Genomic DNA, 19,890 nt, shown 5'->3' on the forward strand with positions numbered 1-19,890 from the left:
GTGAATTCATATTTCATCCACGCGAAGAAGGAGACCAGAAAACAAACGGGAACCGTGGAATCTCGCGGAATACCGTGGAACCGTCTTGGAATAACTCGAAACCCGAAGGGTATTTCTATCTCATTAAGAAGGGACAGGACATCTTGGGCCCCAAAAATTCTGCTACCAGGCCAGTCAAAAAGGCGGTAAAGGTCTCTATTTGTCAGAAATTCAAAGTCTTCCATTCAGTCAACGACACTCCCATGGAAAACAACACCGACTCGTTTCTTCTTCCTATAATGTATGCTCTCCTTCCCGTCTCTGTTGCAGCGCGTACATCCTTCGTCTCCACGGAGGAGAAAAATGGTGGAGGGTAAGCTCCGTATTGCTGAAATGAGCAGGTATGCCGTCGCTGCCCTCTTTTGCTTTCTTCACATTTCTTTCTGTTGGGGTCAGCTCAACCAAAATCAGAACTCCACCATGAACAAGCTCGCTAGTCTGATTGAAAAGTCGTCTGTGGAACCCTCGGGTCCGAATCCTTGCTTCTGGCAGTGGGTTAAGTGTGAACAGGGCTCTGTTAGCCATCTTTCTCTCTCTCGTCTTGATCTTTCAGACCTGGCTGTGCTATCCCTTGTATGCGATCTTGATTCGTTGCAGTCACTTGACCTGTCCTTGAACAAGTTTACCTCTCTTTCGAGTGACTTTTTAAGCAACTGTGGTCGATTGGATGGGCTGAAGTTGATTAATTTTACTATGAATCAGTTATCAGGTCCGCTGCCTGATTTTGTTGGGTTCAGTTCGTTGGAGTCTTTGGACTTGTCCGGTAACTCTCTTAATGGAGGTATTGGATCTCAGTTGGATGGCTTATCGCAAATCAGAAGCTTGAATTTGAGTAACAATCAGATTGGCGGGTCTCTTCCTACCAAGCTTGGGAATGGTACCACTTTGCAGGAGTTGCAGTTGTCCAAAAATCTGTTCTTTGGTGTAATTCCTGATGAATTATTGGATTATCGGAATCTTACTTTTCTTGATCTCAGCTGGAACCGTCTGACTGGCTCTGTTCCTGATAAGATTGGAGAACTATTCAGGCTGGATACACTGATACTTTCTTCCAACGACTTCAGTGGGGAGCTCCCTCTAAGTCTGTCAAACATTATGAGTTTGTCGCGATTTTCAGCGAATCAGAATCGTTTCAGTGGTTCTATACCTTGGGGCCTTACAAGATATTTGAAAGTTTTAGACCTTAGCACTAACAAGTTTAATGGATCAATCCCGGAAAACTTGCTATCACCTCCAAATTTGAAGTCTGTTGATTTGACTTACAATTCACTAAGAGGGCCAATTCCTGGGAACATTTCCACGGACTTGTTCAGACTGAGGTTGAGTCACAATTCTCTTAACGGGTCTATTCCTCAGGCGATAGGTGATCTCTCAAAATTGATGTATCTCGAGTTGAATGATAATGGGCTGACTGGAGTAATTCCAGCCAATCTGGGTAACTGCAAGAACTTGCAGCTGTTAGATCTTGGACAGAATGGGTTTGAAGGTTCAGTGCCGAAAGAAATTGGCAGTCTCCGAGATCTTGTGAGTCTCAAACTTGAAATGAATCATTTGAGTGGTCAAATTCCTATGGAATTTTCCCAGTTGAAGAATTTGACTACATTAAATTGCAGCGGAAATTCACTATCTGGTGAGATACCCTCCGTGATTTTTAATTCTGAGAAGTTATCAAATTTGATCCTTAGTGACAATGAACTTGATGGTTCAATACCAGATGCCGTAAGTGACTCAAATAATCTATTGGAGCTTCAGCTCGGGAAGAATAAACTCTCAGGAAAAATACCTAGAATGCCGCCTAGTTTGCAGATAGCTCTAAACCTCAGTGGGAACCTGTTCAATGGATCCATACCTCCAACGCTGGATAGTTTGATGAATTTGGAGGTTCTAGACCTCTCAAACAATGAATTTACAGGTGAAATTCCGACTTTCTTGACCCATTTGTCGAGCTTGACCCATTTGGTTCTTTTGAATAATCAACTTTCTGGGATCCTTCCAAATTTCAATCCAAAAATTAATGTTAGTATTAGTGGGAACAAAGTTTTCTTTCCTCCTCCCCTTATATCTGGTTCTCATCCTACGCCTTCATCCAAGAAAAACATTCCAGCTGTTTTGGTCATTCTTGTGGCAGTAGGAAGTGCTGCTCTGGCCCTAGGATTAGTGGCAGTAGGTTATATTTTCATTTCAAGACGATTATCCAGGGTCGAAGATATACATCCACAATCAGAAGAGGAGCACCCTCAAGTAATTGTCAGTCATCTTCTGACAATAGATGGGATCCACCAGTCGAGCCTCAACTTCTCCAAAGCCTTGGAAGCTGTCAATAGTCCTGCCAATTTGATGCTTCAGAGCAGATTTGCAACATTTTATAAGGCTACCATGCCTAGTGGAATGAATTACTGTGTCAAGAAGATTAATTGGGGAGAAAAGATATTGCAGTTAGGCAACAATGAACGATTTGGACAAGTAATGGAGGCTCTAGCAAGGTTGAGCAATTCAAGAATTATGATCCCTTTGGCTTATGCTTTGACTAAGGATGACGCTTTTCTATTGTACGAGTATAACCACAAGGGGACTCTATTTGATTTCCTCCACAAGAGTTTGGGTAGTTCTATGGATTGGCCATCTCGATACAGCATAGCTCTTGGAGTGGCCCAAGGTCTCGCTTATCTTCATGGTTGTTCAGACCCTGTTTTGCTTCTGGATCTTTCATCAAAGAGCATTCTACTGAAGTCACTCACTCTTCCTCAAATAGCAGATATAGAGCTTTCCAATGTTATTGACCCTTCCAAGATCAATGGGAGCTTTTCCAAGATTGCTGGTTCTGTAGGCTATGTTCCACCAGGTGAGAACACTGCTGGAGATCAGTATCTTATTTTTTTGAGAAATATACGAATTTATCTCTTCACTGAGCATTGAGAAAGACTTATCCAGATGTTCTTCTCTCTTTTCTTGTGGACTGACACTCAATTTTTTGTACTGTGTTTGCAGAGTATGCTTATACAATGAGGGTGACAATGGCTGGAAATGTGTACAGTTTTGGGGTGGTTTTACTAGAGTTACTTACTGGGAAGCAACCAGTTACGGAGGGAACTGAATTGGCTAAGTGGGTATTAAGTGCTTCAGCTCAAAGTGATGTTCGGGATCAGATTCTGGATTCTCGAATAAGCAAAACGACAGTGGCAGATCGAAACCAGATGCTGTCAGTGCTGAATGTTGCTCAGGCTTGTGTTAGTGTCTCCCCGGATGCAAGGCCTAAGATAAAGAATGTGGTGAGGATGCTTCTGAATGCAAGGTAAAGCATATACTATACAGATAGCCTGAGTACCAAATTAGTACAGAGAAGTGGTAGTTTGAAGTTTGATTACTTATTGACATCCATGGCTTGGTTTTATGCGTGGATATGTGTATAATAGTTTGGTGTTCATAGCTTTTGAAGAGCCAGTGGATTTGTGAATCTGATGCTTTATAGTCTGTTTCAATTAAACACCCTTTTTTGTGACTTTTTTTTTATAAATAAATCCTATATGATACAAGTAAAAAAATCCCCTACACTATGTATGAGTCTATTTTCAGGTAATCTCTCTTATCTGAGTTGCATGTTGTTGAAGCTGATCCAAATCACCCCAAAATGATAGCTAAAATTTGTGTAAGTATTTTTGCAATGATCTTCTCAAGTCTACAACTGACATGGAATTATTGTGCCATCAGTAATCACTCTCACATCTAGATCTACATGTGGTCATTTGAGATTTGCAACTTTCATGGAGTAACATAGAGAAGCATTTGGATAGAAAATCGAGAGACAAGATCCAAGCTCCCTCTTTGTATGTGATCGGAGAGATCAGTCTCACGAGGCTCCACTACAAGAAAATTCAGTTGCCAAAATTAGGACCCCGATCAATGCTATAGATTATCGATCGAGATTGGAGAAGCTTGATCGCTAATTGATTGATGGTCAAAGACAAAATCTTCAAAAGTCAAAGATGGAGGATTAGTCAAAGTGTCAATTGATGATTAAAACCAGTGTATTTATCAAATTTGAAGTCGATTACCAAGATCAATGTCTGATCATACAACCAAGATCAAGTCGAAATGAGACACCACCTAAATGCCACCGAAGTGTTACATAAGTAATAAGGTGGCTTAAAATGTGATACATTGCATCACGCGAAAATTCCACCCAAGTAAGAAGGGTGACACATGGGCAACATTTGTCAGCATAGGAATGCTCTCCTTTAGCAAATGTGGCAAGTGATTAGTCACATTTTTATCAAATGAATACTGAATCTTATTATGTGGCCATGATAACCCACCTGCACGACTCGGTCTGGACCAATCGTAACGATTTAGCGACTTTTAAGACGCTAATGCGAGGATCACCAAACCCGGCACCGAGCGACGAGTTCTGACTTTTCAGCTCCCGAGTTTGCGATCGATCTTGTCGCTCAGTTGAGTCGAGAATTGGAAACCGAGTGGGTCATCGATGATCCTCTGCGCCTCAGCTAGGGTCCATAACCTCATTTACTCGCTCTGCCTGGCGAATCTTCTTCCCCGCAGGAGAACAGATCTTCGTATACTCAAGCATGGCTGCTCCCAGGACGGGAATGTGTCACTCTTGCTCCGTTCAGTTTCTGTTTATCTGCTTTTCTCTCACCTGCATATTCGCGCTTTCCCTCTTCTTCTTGTTCTCAATTGGTCCTAGCCCTTCAACTTCTTTTTACTCGAATACGTCTTTTGTTCCAGAAGTTCCCTACATTAAAGTTTTCGTCGCGGAACTCCCGAGATCTCTCAATTACGGCCTCGTGGATGCCTACTGGGCTCAAACCAACGATACCCGGATCGGCAGCGACGCCGACAATCATATTCGTGAATTTCTCTCTTCATCCAAGCAGAAACCCAACTTCCCTCCGTATCCCGATAACCCTATAATTAAACAATACAGCGCTGAGTACTGGATCCTGGGGGATCTTATGACCCCTGAGCATTTGCGAGGAAATTCGTTTGCCAAGAGGGTGGCGAGTTATGAAGATGCCGATGTGGTGTTTGTGCCGTTCTTTGCGACTCTTAGTGCGGAGTTACAACTGGGAATGGATAAAGGAAAGTTTAGAAAGAAGGAATGGAATAAGGATTATGAGCGGCAGAGGAATGTGCTGGATTTGGTGCGAGGGACTGATGCATGGACGCGTTCTGGAGGCATAGATCATGTTTTTGTACTTACTGGTAAGCTGTCTATTTATTACTTAAAATTAAACTGTTGGTAGTTTTTTTGTGCTACGGAGGTTTCTAGTCTTTTTAGTGTCGCATGGTGGAATACTTACGGTCCCACTCGGATCTTATGGAATCCCTAATTGTGTTCCTTTACTGTATGTAAATCCGGCCCCTTCCTCTGTTCCACTTATTGTGTTCTTGCATGGAGCATTTTGCTTGCTTTTGATTGCAGTTAGCTTTTCATGTTTTTGTATTTGAGGTGTTCTGGCTCGCTGGCGAAGTGGCAACTATCTTTCCTTTCCTTTACCGAATGGCGTTAGTTGGTTTTTCTTCATCAATCTCATCTTTTCACTAATCGTTTTATTTGCTTGATGAGTTAGACCAGTCCGCTTTAATGGTCTTTTGAGTACAGCTGTTGGTCTAAGTAGCAAAGAGAGAGTAGTAGTAAGTTGGCTCTGCTAATTGACATCGTATCATGCTTCGTTTAGACTTTCCAGAACTGGAGAGACAAATTCACTGATTCATGGGTTTGATGAAACACAAAAAAATCTTGTGATTGGAACTTGACTCGGGTTCATAACGACTATCTTCCATTTTTCAGCTGGAACTTTCTATCTTGTTTTTCCTTGAAAGATTTTTTTCATTTGGATTTGATTTCTTGAAAAAATAATTGTATTTCTTCGTGTTTTGTCTTTCCTTTTTCTTCTTCTTCTTCTTCGTCTTTTCCTTTTCTTCCTTAGATGCTTCTTTTAAGGATACTATTTACTTTATGTACCTGGTTGCTCAGTGATAACTAATTGGTAAAAATATAAAATGGAAAAGAAGGTTTTTCCATATGGTATTGCATGACAAGCATAGAACATAAATAGAATTTTTATAAAAGAAAGTTATTTCTCATATCTTGGTTAAATGACTGACTACAAGTGTATGCAACATTTTATTACCATTTATGCACGATGATTGGTACAATTTCTTATGCTATTTTGGCTACCAACAATGTAGTCAAATTTTTACTGTCTTATAATTCAAATCTCTGGATTGTCAGGTTTTGTTAAAACTTCAAGCATTCTTTGACAGACCCAGTTGCAATGTGGCATGTGAGAGCAGAGATAGCCCCAGCAGTCCTGCTAGTAGTTGATTTTGGTGGTTGGTACCGCCTTGACTCAAAGGCATCTGATGGTAGTAATGCTTCAAGTATGATACAACACACCCAGGTGTCGCTGCTCAAAGATGTCATTGTCCCTTACACTCATCTGCTTCCTCAGCTTCCCTTGTTGGATGATCAGTACAGAAAGACCCTTCTTTACTTCAAGGGAGCTAAACATAGACACCGGGTAAGTGATCATCTCTTTTGGCTGATGTTACTTTGTTTCATTATGATCTAGTTTGTATGATTTGTGGGAACTGTTCTAACTATCCATCAAGGATCCGGGGGAAAAGTGGGTCACTGTACTTGTCTGCTGTTGCAAAACTTAATTTCTAATGAAAACCTATTTACCTTGGATCCTTTCCCTGTTGGAGTGCAAGCTGGGTTCCTGTTGCAACTTGAGTTCAGATTAAAACTAACCAAATAGGTTTAGCACAAGAGGAATGGGGTCTGGCTGGAGCAATAATTCCTGAATGGAGATTTCATTGAGTTGCAGAATGGGAAATGGTTTATGTTTTATAACCCTAGTAGATTGGGAGATGATCTTCGGGCCAGCTTGAGTTGCACTTCTAGATGTTAGCCCCAACCCATTAGCTAAGTTCCACCAACTAGCAACAAAACCTGAATGAATAGGAGGTGAACAGGAAAATTTGGGTCAAACCAATCTGACAGTTGACATGGCCATTGTGATGTGGCCGATGATTTGGTGGAGCTAAGTTTGAGAGCGGTATTTTAGGAAGATATGGTTCATAAAACGCTGATCTTGCTTGAAATTTGAGCTTCTTGAGTCATAGAGTAGATAAGTCAAATCACTTGACATGATATCTGCCAAGCAAATGAAACAGTTGACTCTCATTTGGCTGTAAACGGCAAATTGATATTTCTTATGTCTAGGGGAAGCTGCAAAAAAATGGTGCTCTTTTTGCTTTCGAAATGCTATATAAAGTTTTTTACCCAGATTGAGTTTCTCGTAAAAGGCTGACATATTTGATTTTATTTCTGTTCTCAGGGAGGACTGGTTCGAGAGAAACTGTGGGACCTCCTGCTTGGTGAGCCTGGTGTGGTGATTGAAGAAGGATTCCCTAATGCCACTGGGCGTGAGCAATCGATTGAAGGGATGCGAAGCTCAGAGTTCTGCTTACATCCAGCAGGGGACACTCCTACTTCTTGTCGACTTTTTGATGCCATTCAAAGTCTCTGCATACCAGTAGTTGTTAGTGATGACATTGAGCTTCCGTTTGAAGGTATGATTGACTACCTGGATTTCTCTGTTTTTGTCTCAACTAATGATGCTCTGCAACCAAGTTGGCTCGTAAATTATCTCAAAGGTTTCTCCAGAGAGCAGAAAGATTTATTTCGTCAAAAGATGGCTCTTGTTCAGCCTGTTTTCGAGTACGATAATGGATATCCAGGTGGTATTGGACCAGTTCCTATGAATGGTGCTGTAAATCATATATGGAGAAAGGTATATCAAAAAGTGCCTTCGATTAAGGAAGCAACCACTCGGAAGAGACGGAAGCCGCAAGGCGTATCAGTTCCTGTTCGCTGTCACTGTACCTAAACTGTTTGTCTTGCTTTGTAATGGTAGAATTTGACTGTTTCAATTGCATGATTGTGGTGTTGTTCATGTAAAATTGATACGGTGGTTGATTATTTGGCTGAACCGAAACGGCGAGTGGGCCATAGGACAGAATCTTCTTCTTTAGATATTATTATAAAGAGGAAGGCAGTAAGCCACTCTAAAGGGCTCTTTTGTACAGTACCGCAGCGCAGACTTTGGAAGCGTTCACACGAGCCAGATTTAGCGAAAAGGACACGAGAAAAAAAAAACACAAAAACGAGAATCTCGCTGTCGGATTCGACTTATGCAGCAACATCTCTCCTTCGCCCACGTGTACGGATTCGATCGCCGTGACGGGACGTGAAATTTGAAGAACCGCAACGTGGTCGACTCCTCCCGCCCAGTCAGGCAACGAATGAAAGACACGTGTAAAAAAGGCCAAGCGGGGAACAGCGGAGTTAATTGCAAATGAGAAAAAGCGACCAGAAACGGAAGAACCTCTCTCGAGTGCCAACCTGGTTTTCCACCCACCTGCCCACCTCTCTCGTGTCGTATCTCTTCTTAAATCTCAAAAAAGACAAAAATAACCCTCCAGGCTCCCGTCAGCCAACCAGAGATCGAGAAACAAAAGAAGTGGGCCCCAGCATCTGATACTACGGGGATTGATGGGGTTCGAAAATGTCGTAACCAAACAACACGTAGACAAGGAATGACTTCGAATGTGGACCAAAAAAAAAAAATATCTCCTTTTACGAGCACATTGGTTTATGTGGGCCTGTACGGATGGTGGGCTTACGGTTGCCTTTCTTTGCGTACAACCGTACACCCAACTGATTTTACTAAACATGCCCCTCTTGACGAAAACACGGGGATTTTGAAGTTGGGCCCAATCCAATCATCGTCGCACCAATTACCAATAAAGCGCGGGACCCATTTTCAAATTTTCTGAAATATTAACTACATAGTGAATGTACTGAATTACCCTCGTCCCGATATACGAGCTCCCACCGTCCACCACGGCCTGTTACAGACTGCAAACTTCAAGACGGCATGCATGTCTTGACAGCGAAACGCATTAGCGCGAAAAAGTGGGAGCGCGCAGCGGAGAGACAGGTCGTGGTCACTGGTCACTTCAATGATCCATCTTCGCGCACCTAAGAGGGCATTTCGATCAAAAGCGTCTGTGGAATGTAAAATGCACCGGTTCCCGTCTTCAATTCTTCATACCCGATAGAGCAAGCGTGTTTTCCCATTTGAGAAAAAGGAGCGCGAGTGGAACATACAGCAGCAACAGATTCCGTATTTGTTTAGACATTAAAGATTATGGTGGACAGAAACGAACAAATCCAGCAAAAACCTGATTCAGTATACCAAGGGGGTGGGTAGTGGAAACCATGAAGTGACGAATCTCTCGAGTATCGTGGGAACGCCGAGCTCATCCCAAGTGGAAGAAAGAATTAATTTTGGCGGAAGATGGGACGGGGAACCCAGACACAACAGGAACAGGAAACAATTCTTAGATTAGAGGTTGTCTTTTTAAGATTTTTAAGTTGTCTTTCTCTTTTCCCTTCTCATACAAACAAAGAATTCTTGCTACTACAACAAAAACAAACTCTTTCTCTCTATACAAGCTCTGGACTGTCCCCAGTCTTTGGTCCTTTGGACCAACAAACAAATAAGCTTTAATCAAACTCCCCAGACTAACAGAAACCGAACCAAAAAAAAAAAAAAAAAAAGGAAATCAAGGAAGGAGAAATCAAATTAGAGAAGGACACGGCGATTCCAATTGCGGGGATTTTGGGGACGCTCTCTCAAATCTCAACTCGTTTTTTTTTTTGTTTTTCTCTCTCTCTTTTCCTCTCTGTTTAATCTGCTGCAGCGCGAAAAGGAAAATCATAATACTCCTACTAGCTAAAGCTAAGAACGAGCAGTTAAAAAGAGAAAAAATATAAACTAAACACTCATCTCATGAATCACTTCTCAGCAGCTAAGTGGGGGTCGACGAATCAAAGATAGTCGCCGCTACCGTCTACTGAGAACTGGTTTCATGATCTTCGCTGTCGTCACTTTGTTGAGGGTGAGTGTGAACCGTCTGGTGATGGTCCAATGGCTGCTGCTGCTCGGAGTTCATACTTAAACCGCTGCCGGGTCCGGCACCTCCACCGTGGTTATAAGCATTCAATGCTGCCAACATCCCCAGATTTGTTTCGGAGATACCCAACCCTAGATGTTGAGAAGCTCCGCCGGCGGCTGCAGGTTGCTGGACCAGCATCGACCCTAAGGGCAAGGGGCCGACGGTGTTAATCCTTGGCATGAAATGGAGGGGCGCCTGGAGGGTACCACTGCCAGGTTGTATTGACGTTCTGTACTGACCGGCGGCGGGGAATGTCCAGATGGACGGCTCGGATGGTCCTGCCCCTGTGGCTACAGCCGGGGAATTGGACCCCGCTGTAACGGGCAGCATCCAGAAGGCCCCACCGGTGCTAGTTGGTGCTGGGGCCGCTGCCACCGCCCACATGGCCGCCGCAGGCATCATATTAGATGGTCTGATGAGACCTATCTGCTCTTGCTGCCTATGCTGTTGATGAACCGGGAGAGAGGAGGTTCTCATGGCTTTTGAAGCCGAAGCTGAAGATGAAGCGTCGGGGTTTTGCTGCCCCGCGGCAGGATTATCTTCTTTGAATAAGTCGTCCCGGAACCGTTTCCTTAAGTAGCTGTCGGCGGAATCCGATCCTCCGCCGGCAGGAATTCCCTCGTCCGACGATAGAATCAACTGAGGATGGTTAAGATGGTGGAGCAGGTTCCCTCCTTGCTGAAACCCTAACATGGTTGGCTGCGATAGACTAGAATCCTGTCCTCCCCCCATCATCCTCCGATCTCCCTCGTCGTACTCGCGAGCGTGGGGGACGAGCGCCAGCGCACCGTGGAACGAGTGCGGCGCCGATTTGGAAGGCGGGGCGGAGATGGTAGACCCGCTGCTTCGAAGAGAAACATTAAGAGTAGAGAAATTGGCAGGTATTGTGCCCGTACCAGTGGCAGCGATGATGGCCGGCTCCGCCTGTTGCAGCAGCCATTCAATCGTCTCCCCGTCGGATTTATGTCCCAATTCCCTCGTCAACTGAAACACCCTCGCCGCACAAGTAGCCGGCATGCGAATCCGACGGCCGCGGCCGTCGACTTTAGTGTGGCGGTCCTTGGAGGAGCGCTTGGCCACCGCAACCGTCTTAGAAGGATCTGAGGAGTCGGATCGGGAGGACAGGGCGGCGTCGGGTTTGGTAGAGATGGCAAGAGAGGCGTCCACTTGCGGGGACGCGGAGGGGTTGATGGAACCCATGAAGTGGCCAGCAGCGGAGACTCCGCCTCGAGGCTGGACTGTCTTGGCGGCGCCGACCGTAAAGGGAACAAGCTGAGAAGAAGCCGAAGGGTCCGAATTTGCACCGGGTTTGCTCGTCGCACTGTTATTACTACTACCGTTGGCGTTGTTGTTCTTGGCGGCTGAACCAGGGTCGGCGTTGTTTGATAAGATTGCTGCTCCTCTCCCTTGCTCCGCCGATTCCATATCCCCCTTCAAATAAAATAAAATAAAAAGAAAACCGATCTCGGTCAGGCCCCTTCCTCCCCTCGTCAACCCATCCTCGATGTAGCGTACACTCGTACGGCGGAGCGAAAGGAAGGGACAGGGAAACAGAGAGAGCGTTAGCGAAAGAGAGATTTGTGAGAGTTTGTGGCGGTGGCTCTGTGCAGCAGTTTAGCTGCGTTAGGGTTTTCAGTCCTATACCCAAGACCCTGATGTAGGCCTGAAAACCCAAACCTCCCAGGCTCTTCCTCTCTCTCTCCCAACTCTGGAAAAAAAGCAGCAGCAGTAGCAGTAGCCCACTCGTGGGGCCTTGGAAGGAATGTTAAATGGACACTTCGGCCAGTAAAACCAATTCGAACCCCCTTCCCCCGTTTCCTCTCGATAAGGATGATCACCGTAACTCCCCCCAGTCTAGCCTATTTGGACTTCCATAGACCTGGTTCAGAATCCAGATGGGACTTTACTTTCCTCTTTTCGCCGTTTCCGGAGACGCCGACTCTCCCCAGGGCGCTGGTATTTGCGTCCGAGCGAGTGCAGGTGAGCGTCAGAGAGGCATCTAATGCAGAGAGACAGCTCATTCCAACACAGCCAATATAAAAATAATAGCCAAAAAATAACAAATAATTCTATACTCATCATCCAGTCTCTCTTCACATTATTGTGGGGACTTGGGTGGATTTTCGTTAAAGCTTGTGGGGTCCTCCCTCGCTTACCCCACGTGTCGGCCCATGATCGTGTCATTCGATCATTTGGGTCGTTGCCCTAATTCGGAGGGTTTGGCGGAAATCGCAAAACAAGGCCAGCGGCGGTGAGAGTCCGCCATTGACAAACTTCCTCGGCCTTCTTCATTCATGTTATGCTTCAGCGTTTACCAAGGGCCTCAAGGAATGTTCTTTTAATTCGAAAGACGGAAGCACATGGACTTGGCCGCGTAAATGCTCTCCCCTGCTCACCGCGAAATTAACTGCTTCTGGCTGCTGCTACAAATATTCCGTCCCGAACGAGACAAGACGAGACAATCGTCGGTTCGCTTCCCAGCATTTGAACCCGAGATGTTATTGTAAACTAGTCCAAACCGGCGAAACCGTGAGTCACGTGTTGTTCTCTTTCACGTTTCAGACTTTCAGTCTTCTCTGTCCGTCTCGGATTCCGCCCCGAAGAAACCGACCGCAGACTTTTACAGGGCAGAGGCGCCATTAACAAAAGCTATCAAAAAAACACACGAATAGAACAACAGTAAGTCTCAGTAACTCTTTTTTTTTTATTTCTCCACTCTTGTTTCCGTGTCAAATCGCAGAAGACAACATAATAATTACTGTTCATCGGTCACTTCTGGGTTTGTTCCCTTCTCCATTTCTGGGTTCCTGATAAAGACCCTTCGACGTCTGCCTCTTTCCTCCATTATAATAAACAAATCCGTTTGTAAACCAGTACGACTACGACGATTCTCTAATTCGAAAATCTTCCCTGTTCTTTCTCTTTCCTTTTGAACTTACTAGTCTACACTGAGAATGCAGGAGGTGCAAAAAACACTCCAAACGAGTGAATAAAAATTTCCAGGAAAGTACTCTGAGCGAGTAGACATTTGCGGGGAGACATGGAAATAATGGTGAAGGAAACAGACTAAAATGCGCGAGAGAAAGACGGAAAGAGGGGAGAATAGTGACGTCGAAGGTGAGGTAATGATTATTTAATGTGAAAACCCGCACATGCGGGTCACGCTGCTCCTGCAGTACTACGGATTTGGTATAAAAGGATCTGAGCGCAGGAAAACTAGGAGCGCGTTTTGTTCCTGTTGCTCCGTTGCTTTACCTTGTCCTTTTCCCGGAAAATTGAATTTGAATTCCATTGGACCGAAATGCCCTCCACGCCCACACGGGTTTCGTTTAACATGGATGCTTTATTGATGTCAAGCATGCCATGGTCCAAAATTTTGGGTTTAAATTAGCTTGAATAACTGATGTATATTGGATTTAGACTTCATATGGGCTAACGAGAAGCCATTACCTTGATTGATATTGTTGACTTCTAGGGTTAAGACATGAACACGAGAGATCTCAAGGGAATGAGAGAAAAGGGAAATTATAGTTCTTGGGAGAGGCGAGAGAATAAACCAAGGGAGAAAAAGGAAGAGGAAAAGAATAAGAGCAAGAGTTGTATAGACAAATTTGAGCAAAAAAAAAAGACTTTACTGTTATATTTATAGTTGTGTGAAGGTGTTTACAATTGTAAGGACTATGAACACCACCTATCTCCACATTAGTATGATATTGTCCACTTTTGGCCTAAGCCTTCATGGATTTGTTCTTGGGTTTTTACCCCAAAAAGCCTCATACCAATAGAGATAGTGTCCACACTTATATATCCATGATACTCCCCACTTCTAACCAATGTGGGACTTTGGTCGTATATCCAACAAGAGTGTCTACAATGCCCTTAACTATATGGCTTATCTGTTTAGATGTTTATGGAAAATAAGAGAGGAAACAAAAAGATAAACATGGTTTTTCTTGTTTGGATCCACAAGGAAAATGGAAAAAAAAATAATTTTTTTATTTTTTAAAATTTTTAATTATTAAAATTATGTACAAGCCTATTAACTAAAATATCTATAAGAATGAAAATATTATTGATAGACTTATATTTACCTATTAAAATAAATATTATCAATATACTTTTATTTGAATGCTTTTTTATACCAATTAAGGCCATGGGGCATGTCTTATCCATCCACATTCCCTCCTCAATCTGACTCATAAGAGAGGTCATAAAAACCAGAGGTTTATAGTGGATTAAAAACTATGGTCTACATTTTATATTTCTTCATATCAGTGTCTTCATTTCTTTCTTACCAAAATTACCCACTTATTCCTACCTTGAATTTTCTCAATTAATTTTTATTTTTACTTCCTTCTTATACAGAAAATTATGGTTTACGAATTCAGTAGAAATGATGTTGGACTTGGACAGAGCTGTAAAATAATACTTGGGAAGAGTTTTTGGGCATCCCTTTGCTTCTCGACTAGGTGGTCAGAGCGATTCTCCTCCCCCTCGATCCGCCTTCTGCTTTGTTAGTTCCCCCTGCTTTTGGGTGCAACGGATACTCTATCAGTGTTTGGTTTTGGATCGCCATTCTTGTGGTCTTCTTCTTCGGTTTTATCAAGGTATGTGTCTGAAGCTCATAATTTGATAAGATCGACTTTTCCTCTTTAATGTCTTGTGCGTATGTCGAGTAAAAAACCCTCCATTTTTCTGACGTTTCCCTTCTCTTTCCGTGATTTTTGTCGTGCTTTTATGCTGTTATGCCCTAGTCCCAGTGTCGTTGTTAGGGCTATTATTTAGCTTTTGTATTTTGTTCAGTTTTTGGCATTTGACTTAGCTTGCAAACCTGCATCGGGATTTTTTCCCCATAGGATTTGGTGGTTTTGGAGCACAATCTCATGCATTAGGTTATTGCTATGCTGGTATTAGCGAATAAGTGATATGGACCTGTGGCTTTTTCGATGTCATAAAACATCTAGTTATGTCTTTTTGTTATAGTTCCAATTTATGCACTATGATTGGCTTTATTCTAAATTGTCTTCATGTATATGTCTTCAAACCCTTTAAGACCAGCAAGACATTGCAATGGCATTAGACATAACTAATATATACGTATTTCTATATATTTTAGCGTCTTCACCGAGCATTTTATTTACTTTTCTAATTTACAACTGAAAAACAATAAATGTTGGAGGAGAGAGGGCGGTCAGGCGGCTAAGTAGGTATAGTAAATTGCTAGTCTTGGTCCCAATCAGAATCATGGTTCACTCAAATCCATACTAGAGCGAATTTAGTGATCGTGTTGAGGTTCTTTATCAAGCAGTAAACATGTTTTTTAAAAGACAAACCTACATTATCCTAAAATTACTTCTGATTTTGTTGTTCATGAGTGCAATTCAGGATTGATGTATCAGTGGTTGAATCATAATTCTTCTATCCTACTGATAGTTTTAACATTAACATTGAAAGTGGTAACCAGGCACTGACATCATTTTTTCTATTGTGGTTAGTTTCTACGGGGTCTTTACTGCTTTGTCAGGTCTACCATCAGATGAGCACATCATCTGGGGCCATATTCAGAAACTCAAATTGTACCTACTATGGAATAAAGCCACTTAATACAATCTTTAACTTTCTTTTCACATTTGATCGCATGATTTTGACTGAAATATTTAACAATCTCTTACCTTATCCATATATATATTTACTTTTGGATTTTTTATGCTAACTAAATGGAGTGAATACAAAACCTTGTGCCATTTGGTTAAATAGCACGCATTTGCAGAGTGAATGAGGCATTGCAAACTCATTTTTTGGTAAACAATCAAATAAAGGTATATTTTCTGAAAAAGAAAACCTTTTCTGCTAAAGATTCACTTTTTAGCATTAACCCAGCCAATCTTCTCTTCATGTTCCTCTCATATGATGTGCATGTGTTTTTTTTTTTTCTTCTTTTCCTTCAGTAATCACTTGATTCTTGATTGGTTTGAAATATTTGGTTGCATGTAGAAGATCTGAGATTGATTGTAGTTTCATTTTGAGAAAAATAGAAGTTCTTTAGTTTTGATCCAAATAGGCTGTTTGCTTGCTAGTTGGCTGCGGATATTAGCAAAAAGGATTGAACTAAAGATGTATTACATAACACAAGATGGCTTCCTTGCTGAAGAATATTGTTGAATCAAGTATTTCCTAGTTTAGAAAGATTTTCTCAGAAGGATTTTCCCTGCATTGGTATGTGAATCTATGTAATTTTCAGGAAATGGGTTGACATTGTGATGCATAAGGTATCACATTTTTTCAAAATTGGGCATTTAGCGGGAGCCTTCTGCGTAGGTGCACAAATCATTGAGATCAGATACACTGTCAACACTCATTGTTGCATCTTAAAAAGAAGCTGGAGAAATGAAATAAATCACGAAGACAACAGAGTTACTTATGATTTCCAGAAAAAAAGTATCTTTCAATCTTTCTTGGGAGCATACTTTTCTTTCTGAGTATTTTATTTTATTTATTTATTTTTTCCCTCACTTTCTATGTGCCAACTTGAAGGGAGAAAGAGAGAGAAAATATTACCTCTGGTTGTAAGCATTTGCTTTCCATATCTATTATCTCTGTGTCTGCCAGATGAAATACAGTTCAATAGCTTTGTGGTGTTGGCCTATTTATGCTTATCTGTGATTTTTTTTAAAAGTAATCTCTAATTTAATTTAACGAAAAGAAAATCAGGAAGGCCAAGAGTAATTCCATTGTCAGTAGAAGCACAGATCTTTGTTGTTACATGCCACGTGAATAATTTCCTCTTTAGCAGGTGGTTGATGCTTGTGAAGCACTTGTTTTTCTTCCTGGTGACATATTTCCTTTAGGATGTGTTTTAGGAAACATGAAATTGTATCTTTTTAGTCTCTGTTATGCAAATATTGTTTTTGTATGATATGACATGTTACTTTTGTAATTGAAAGTATTTAAGGTTGTTTTGCAGCAACATTTAATGCAAACATGTTGAATGTGGTTTCTAGCTTAGGTGGTCGTAATCGCTTTCTTACAATTACCTCCTCTTCCTGTTGTGTTTAAACCTCCCAATCCCGTGCCTTGATTGTTGTCTCATGTATTTAGCATCACTTACACATCCTTTTCTTTTCCAGGTCTTGGTTTCTAAAACAGAATAATGTCATCAACATATGTCCCTGCAACCACTGATTCACTTGCTCAGGCTTTAGAAGCCAAAGATCCCAAAGAGTCCATTTCTATTCTTTACCGAGTACTTGAGAATCCTTCATCTTCCTCAGAAGTGCTGCGTATAAAAGAACTAGCCATCTCCAATCTCTCTGACCTTCTCAGACAGGAAAAGAAGGCTGAGGAGTTAAGGAGTCTTCTTACTCAGCTGAGACCGTTCTTTTCCTTAATCCCCAAAGCTAAAACAGCAAAAATTGTGCGGTCAATTATTGATGCTGTTGCCAAAATTCCAGGAACTTCTTCCGATCTGCAGATATCTCTCTGCAGAGAAATGGTGGAATGGACTCGTGCAGAAAAGCGTACATTTCTGAGGCAGCGAGTTGAAGCAAGACTTGCTTCACTGTTGATGGAAAATAGAGAATATTCAGAGGCCCTAAACCTGATCTCAAACCTAGTGAAGGAGGTGAGGAGACTGGATGATAAACTTCTTCTAGTAGACATCAATCTGCTGGAGAGTAAGCTGCACTTCTCTTTAAGAAACCTACCAAAAGCAAAATCTGCCTTAACAGCGGCAAGAACCGCTGCAAATGCAATTTATGTCCCTCCAGCACAGCAGGGTACCATAGATTTACAAAGTGGTATCCTTCATGCAGAGGAGAAGGATTACAAGACCGCTTACAGTTATTTCTTTGAAGCATTTGAGGCTTTCAACGCACTTGAGGATCCTCGGGCAGTCTTTAGCCTAAAATACATGCTCTTGTGTAAGATAATGGTGAACCAAGCTGATGATGTGGCTGGGATAATATCGTCGAAGGCAGGTCTTCTGTATGTTGGGCCAGAACTGGATGCAATGAAAGCTGTTGCTGATGCACACTCAAAGAGGTCCCTAAAGCTGTTTGAAAGTGCTTTGCGAGACTATAAAGCCCAATTGGAGGAAGACCCAATTGTTCACAGGCACCTTTCGGCTTTGTATGATACTCTATTGGACCAGAATCTCTGCAGGTTGATTGAGCCCTTTTCACGTGTAGAAATTGCGCATATTGCATCATTAATTGGTTTGCCAGTTGATCATGTGGAGAAGAAGCTCTCTCAGATGATTTTGGACAAGAAATTTGCTGGTACACTGTATCAAGGTGCTGGATGCCTTATCATATTCGACGATCCAAAACAAGATGTTATATATCCAGCTGTTTTGGACACTATTTCCAACATGGGAAAGGTTGTGGACAGCCTGTACGTTAGGTCAGCTAAGATAATGACATAAAAGTTGTAGTCATGCTTTTTATTCTAGCTTTTTGAACTCGTTATGATCATGTACCTTCACCTTATCAACTGACTTTTGTTAAAGATGTGTTCCTTAATTCTCATTTATTGAAAACTAGTTCCTTTAACTACTGTTGTTGAATGTGTTATTACTGCATCAGCATGTGTTTACTGTAAAGTAAATTTCTGGAACTTGGGAGTTTTTGGTTAATTATCACTGTTAATTGTTTTGAGTATCATGATTTTTCTGACTAGAACTATAAACAGATTCTCTATATTTATTCTGTTATATTGTTTCCATATATTTCTTTTCTTTCTTTTTCTTCTCTGCTTCTCTTAATCTGCATCAGAGTCATCTTTAAAGATCGTAACAAACTGCTTGGAATTCAACGAAGTGAAGGTTCTTTTATTAGTGCCTGTTGGAGCATGTGGAGACACACTAGTATTGGAGATCCTTTGTGAGCCATTGAGAACCAGTCATTGCTTCTTTACACAGTAGCTCTCTCATGGATGCCCTTGTTTTGATTTCTGGCCGGTCAGTTAACGTGAGAGGTTCCTGTAACTTTAGCAGAGCTTCAGCAGTAAAGGAAAGTTGGGTCTCGCAAGTGTTCATTATTAATCATTCTCTGTACCTGATGGATTAAAATCTGATATCTTTGTGAGGGACTCATCTTTCATTTATACACCCTTCTTGTAACTGATCTATCCCCGTCTTAACTCTGCTGAATCTCATCCCAGTAAATGAGATTTCTGTACCTTGAATTACAGCTGTGGCCTTTCAGTATTTCAGTATCTTTGGTCTATGATCCTTTGAGAACGATTGAGCTGGATATGAATGATAACGACAAAACAATTATCATTCGAAGGAATGGCTCATCGTCCTGGAGAAATGGGGTACATTTCTCTTGATTTTGGACTTTCCTGATGTGTTCTTACCCAACTAAGTGGTAGAATGTGTAAGTACAGGTACCATTCACTCTACTGGACAAATATAGTTACAGGCGAGATCTTCTTCCCCAAAACGCCTCCCTGTTACTTGTTTCTGTGCGATCTTCCCTGTTATTTACTGGGGTGTTTTTGTCACTACCCATTGCCAGTTGAGGCAGTGGACCAGAGGGCACCAGCTAGATCCATCAGAGGCCACTGCTGACCGTGAGGAAACTTGAAACTTGGTGGTCAGGTAGGAGCAAATGGCCCGCGATTTAACATCGAGGGTTCCAAGCCCCAGCTTCCATTCTTTCACCGGCAAATGGCAAATCAGAAAAGACGTCCGAGCAAAGGTTCAGTTATGTTCCCTTAGAACTCGTATTCCCTTTACGGTGCTGACAGGCCCTGGCCCGTCTCCATTACTGCTTGTCGACCTCTACTCCAAACTGCAAC

The 19,890-nt window shown here is 42.2% G+C and overlaps 4 protein-coding genes across 4 annotated transcripts; 3 read left to right on the forward strand and 1 right to left on the reverse strand.

Annotated features, from left to right (window-relative positions):
* The first annotated feature begins 453 nt into the window (after positions 1-453).
* Positions 454-3,495, forward strand: LOC137960006 (leucine-rich repeat receptor-like tyrosine-protein kinase PXC3). The gene is made up of 2 exons (XM_068807447.1): positions 454-2,881; positions 3,028-3,495. The coding sequence occupies exons 1-2, from the start codon at positions 460-462 to the stop codon at positions 3,333-3,335; spliced, it is 2,730 nt and encodes a 909-aa protein (XP_068663548.1). The 5' UTR covers positions 454-459; the 3' UTR covers positions 3,336-3,495.
* Positions 3,496-4,587: 1,092 nt separating this feature from the next.
* On the forward strand, positions 4,588-8,133 carry LOC137960165 (probable arabinosyltransferase ARAD1). Its single transcript, XM_068807677.1, has 3 exons — positions 4,588-5,259; positions 6,325-6,581; positions 7,404-8,133. Exons 1-3 carry the CDS (start codon positions 4,623-4,625, stop codon positions 7,953-7,955), a joined length of 1,446 nt encoding a protein of 481 aa, XP_068663778.1. The 5' UTR covers positions 4,588-4,622; the 3' UTR covers positions 7,956-8,133.
* A 1,010-nt stretch (positions 8,134-9,143) lies between these two features.
* Positions 9,144-12,153, reverse strand: LOC137960162 (transcription factor TCP8). The gene has a single exon (XM_068807672.1). The coding sequence runs from the start codon at positions 11,512-11,514 to the stop codon at positions 9,985-9,987; it is 1,530 nt and encodes a 509-aa protein (XP_068663773.1). The 5' UTR covers positions 11,515-12,153; the 3' UTR covers positions 9,144-9,984.
* A 2,324-nt stretch (positions 12,154-14,477) lies between these two features.
* LOC137959133 (26S proteasome non-ATPase regulatory subunit 11 homolog) lies at positions 14,478-18,654 on the forward strand. The gene is made up of 2 exons (XM_068806454.1): positions 14,478-14,696; positions 17,217-18,654. The coding sequence occupies exon 2, from the start codon at positions 17,240-17,242 to the stop codon at positions 18,509-18,511; it is 1,272 nt and encodes a 423-aa protein (XP_068662555.1). The 5' UTR covers positions 14,478-14,696; positions 17,217-17,239; the 3' UTR covers positions 18,512-18,654.
* Positions 18,655-19,890: the final 1,236 nt, after the last annotated feature.

This window comes from Aristolochia californica, unplaced genomic scaffold (genome assembly GCF_029961685.1).
Source record: "Aristolochia californica isolate CCGP_79_NKW_82.1479 unplaced genomic scaffold, dmAriCali1.0.hap1 SCAF_3, whole genome shotgun sequence".
Lineage (NCBI taxonomy): Eukaryota > Viridiplantae > Streptophyta > Magnoliopsida > Piperales > Aristolochiaceae > Aristolochia > Aristolochia californica.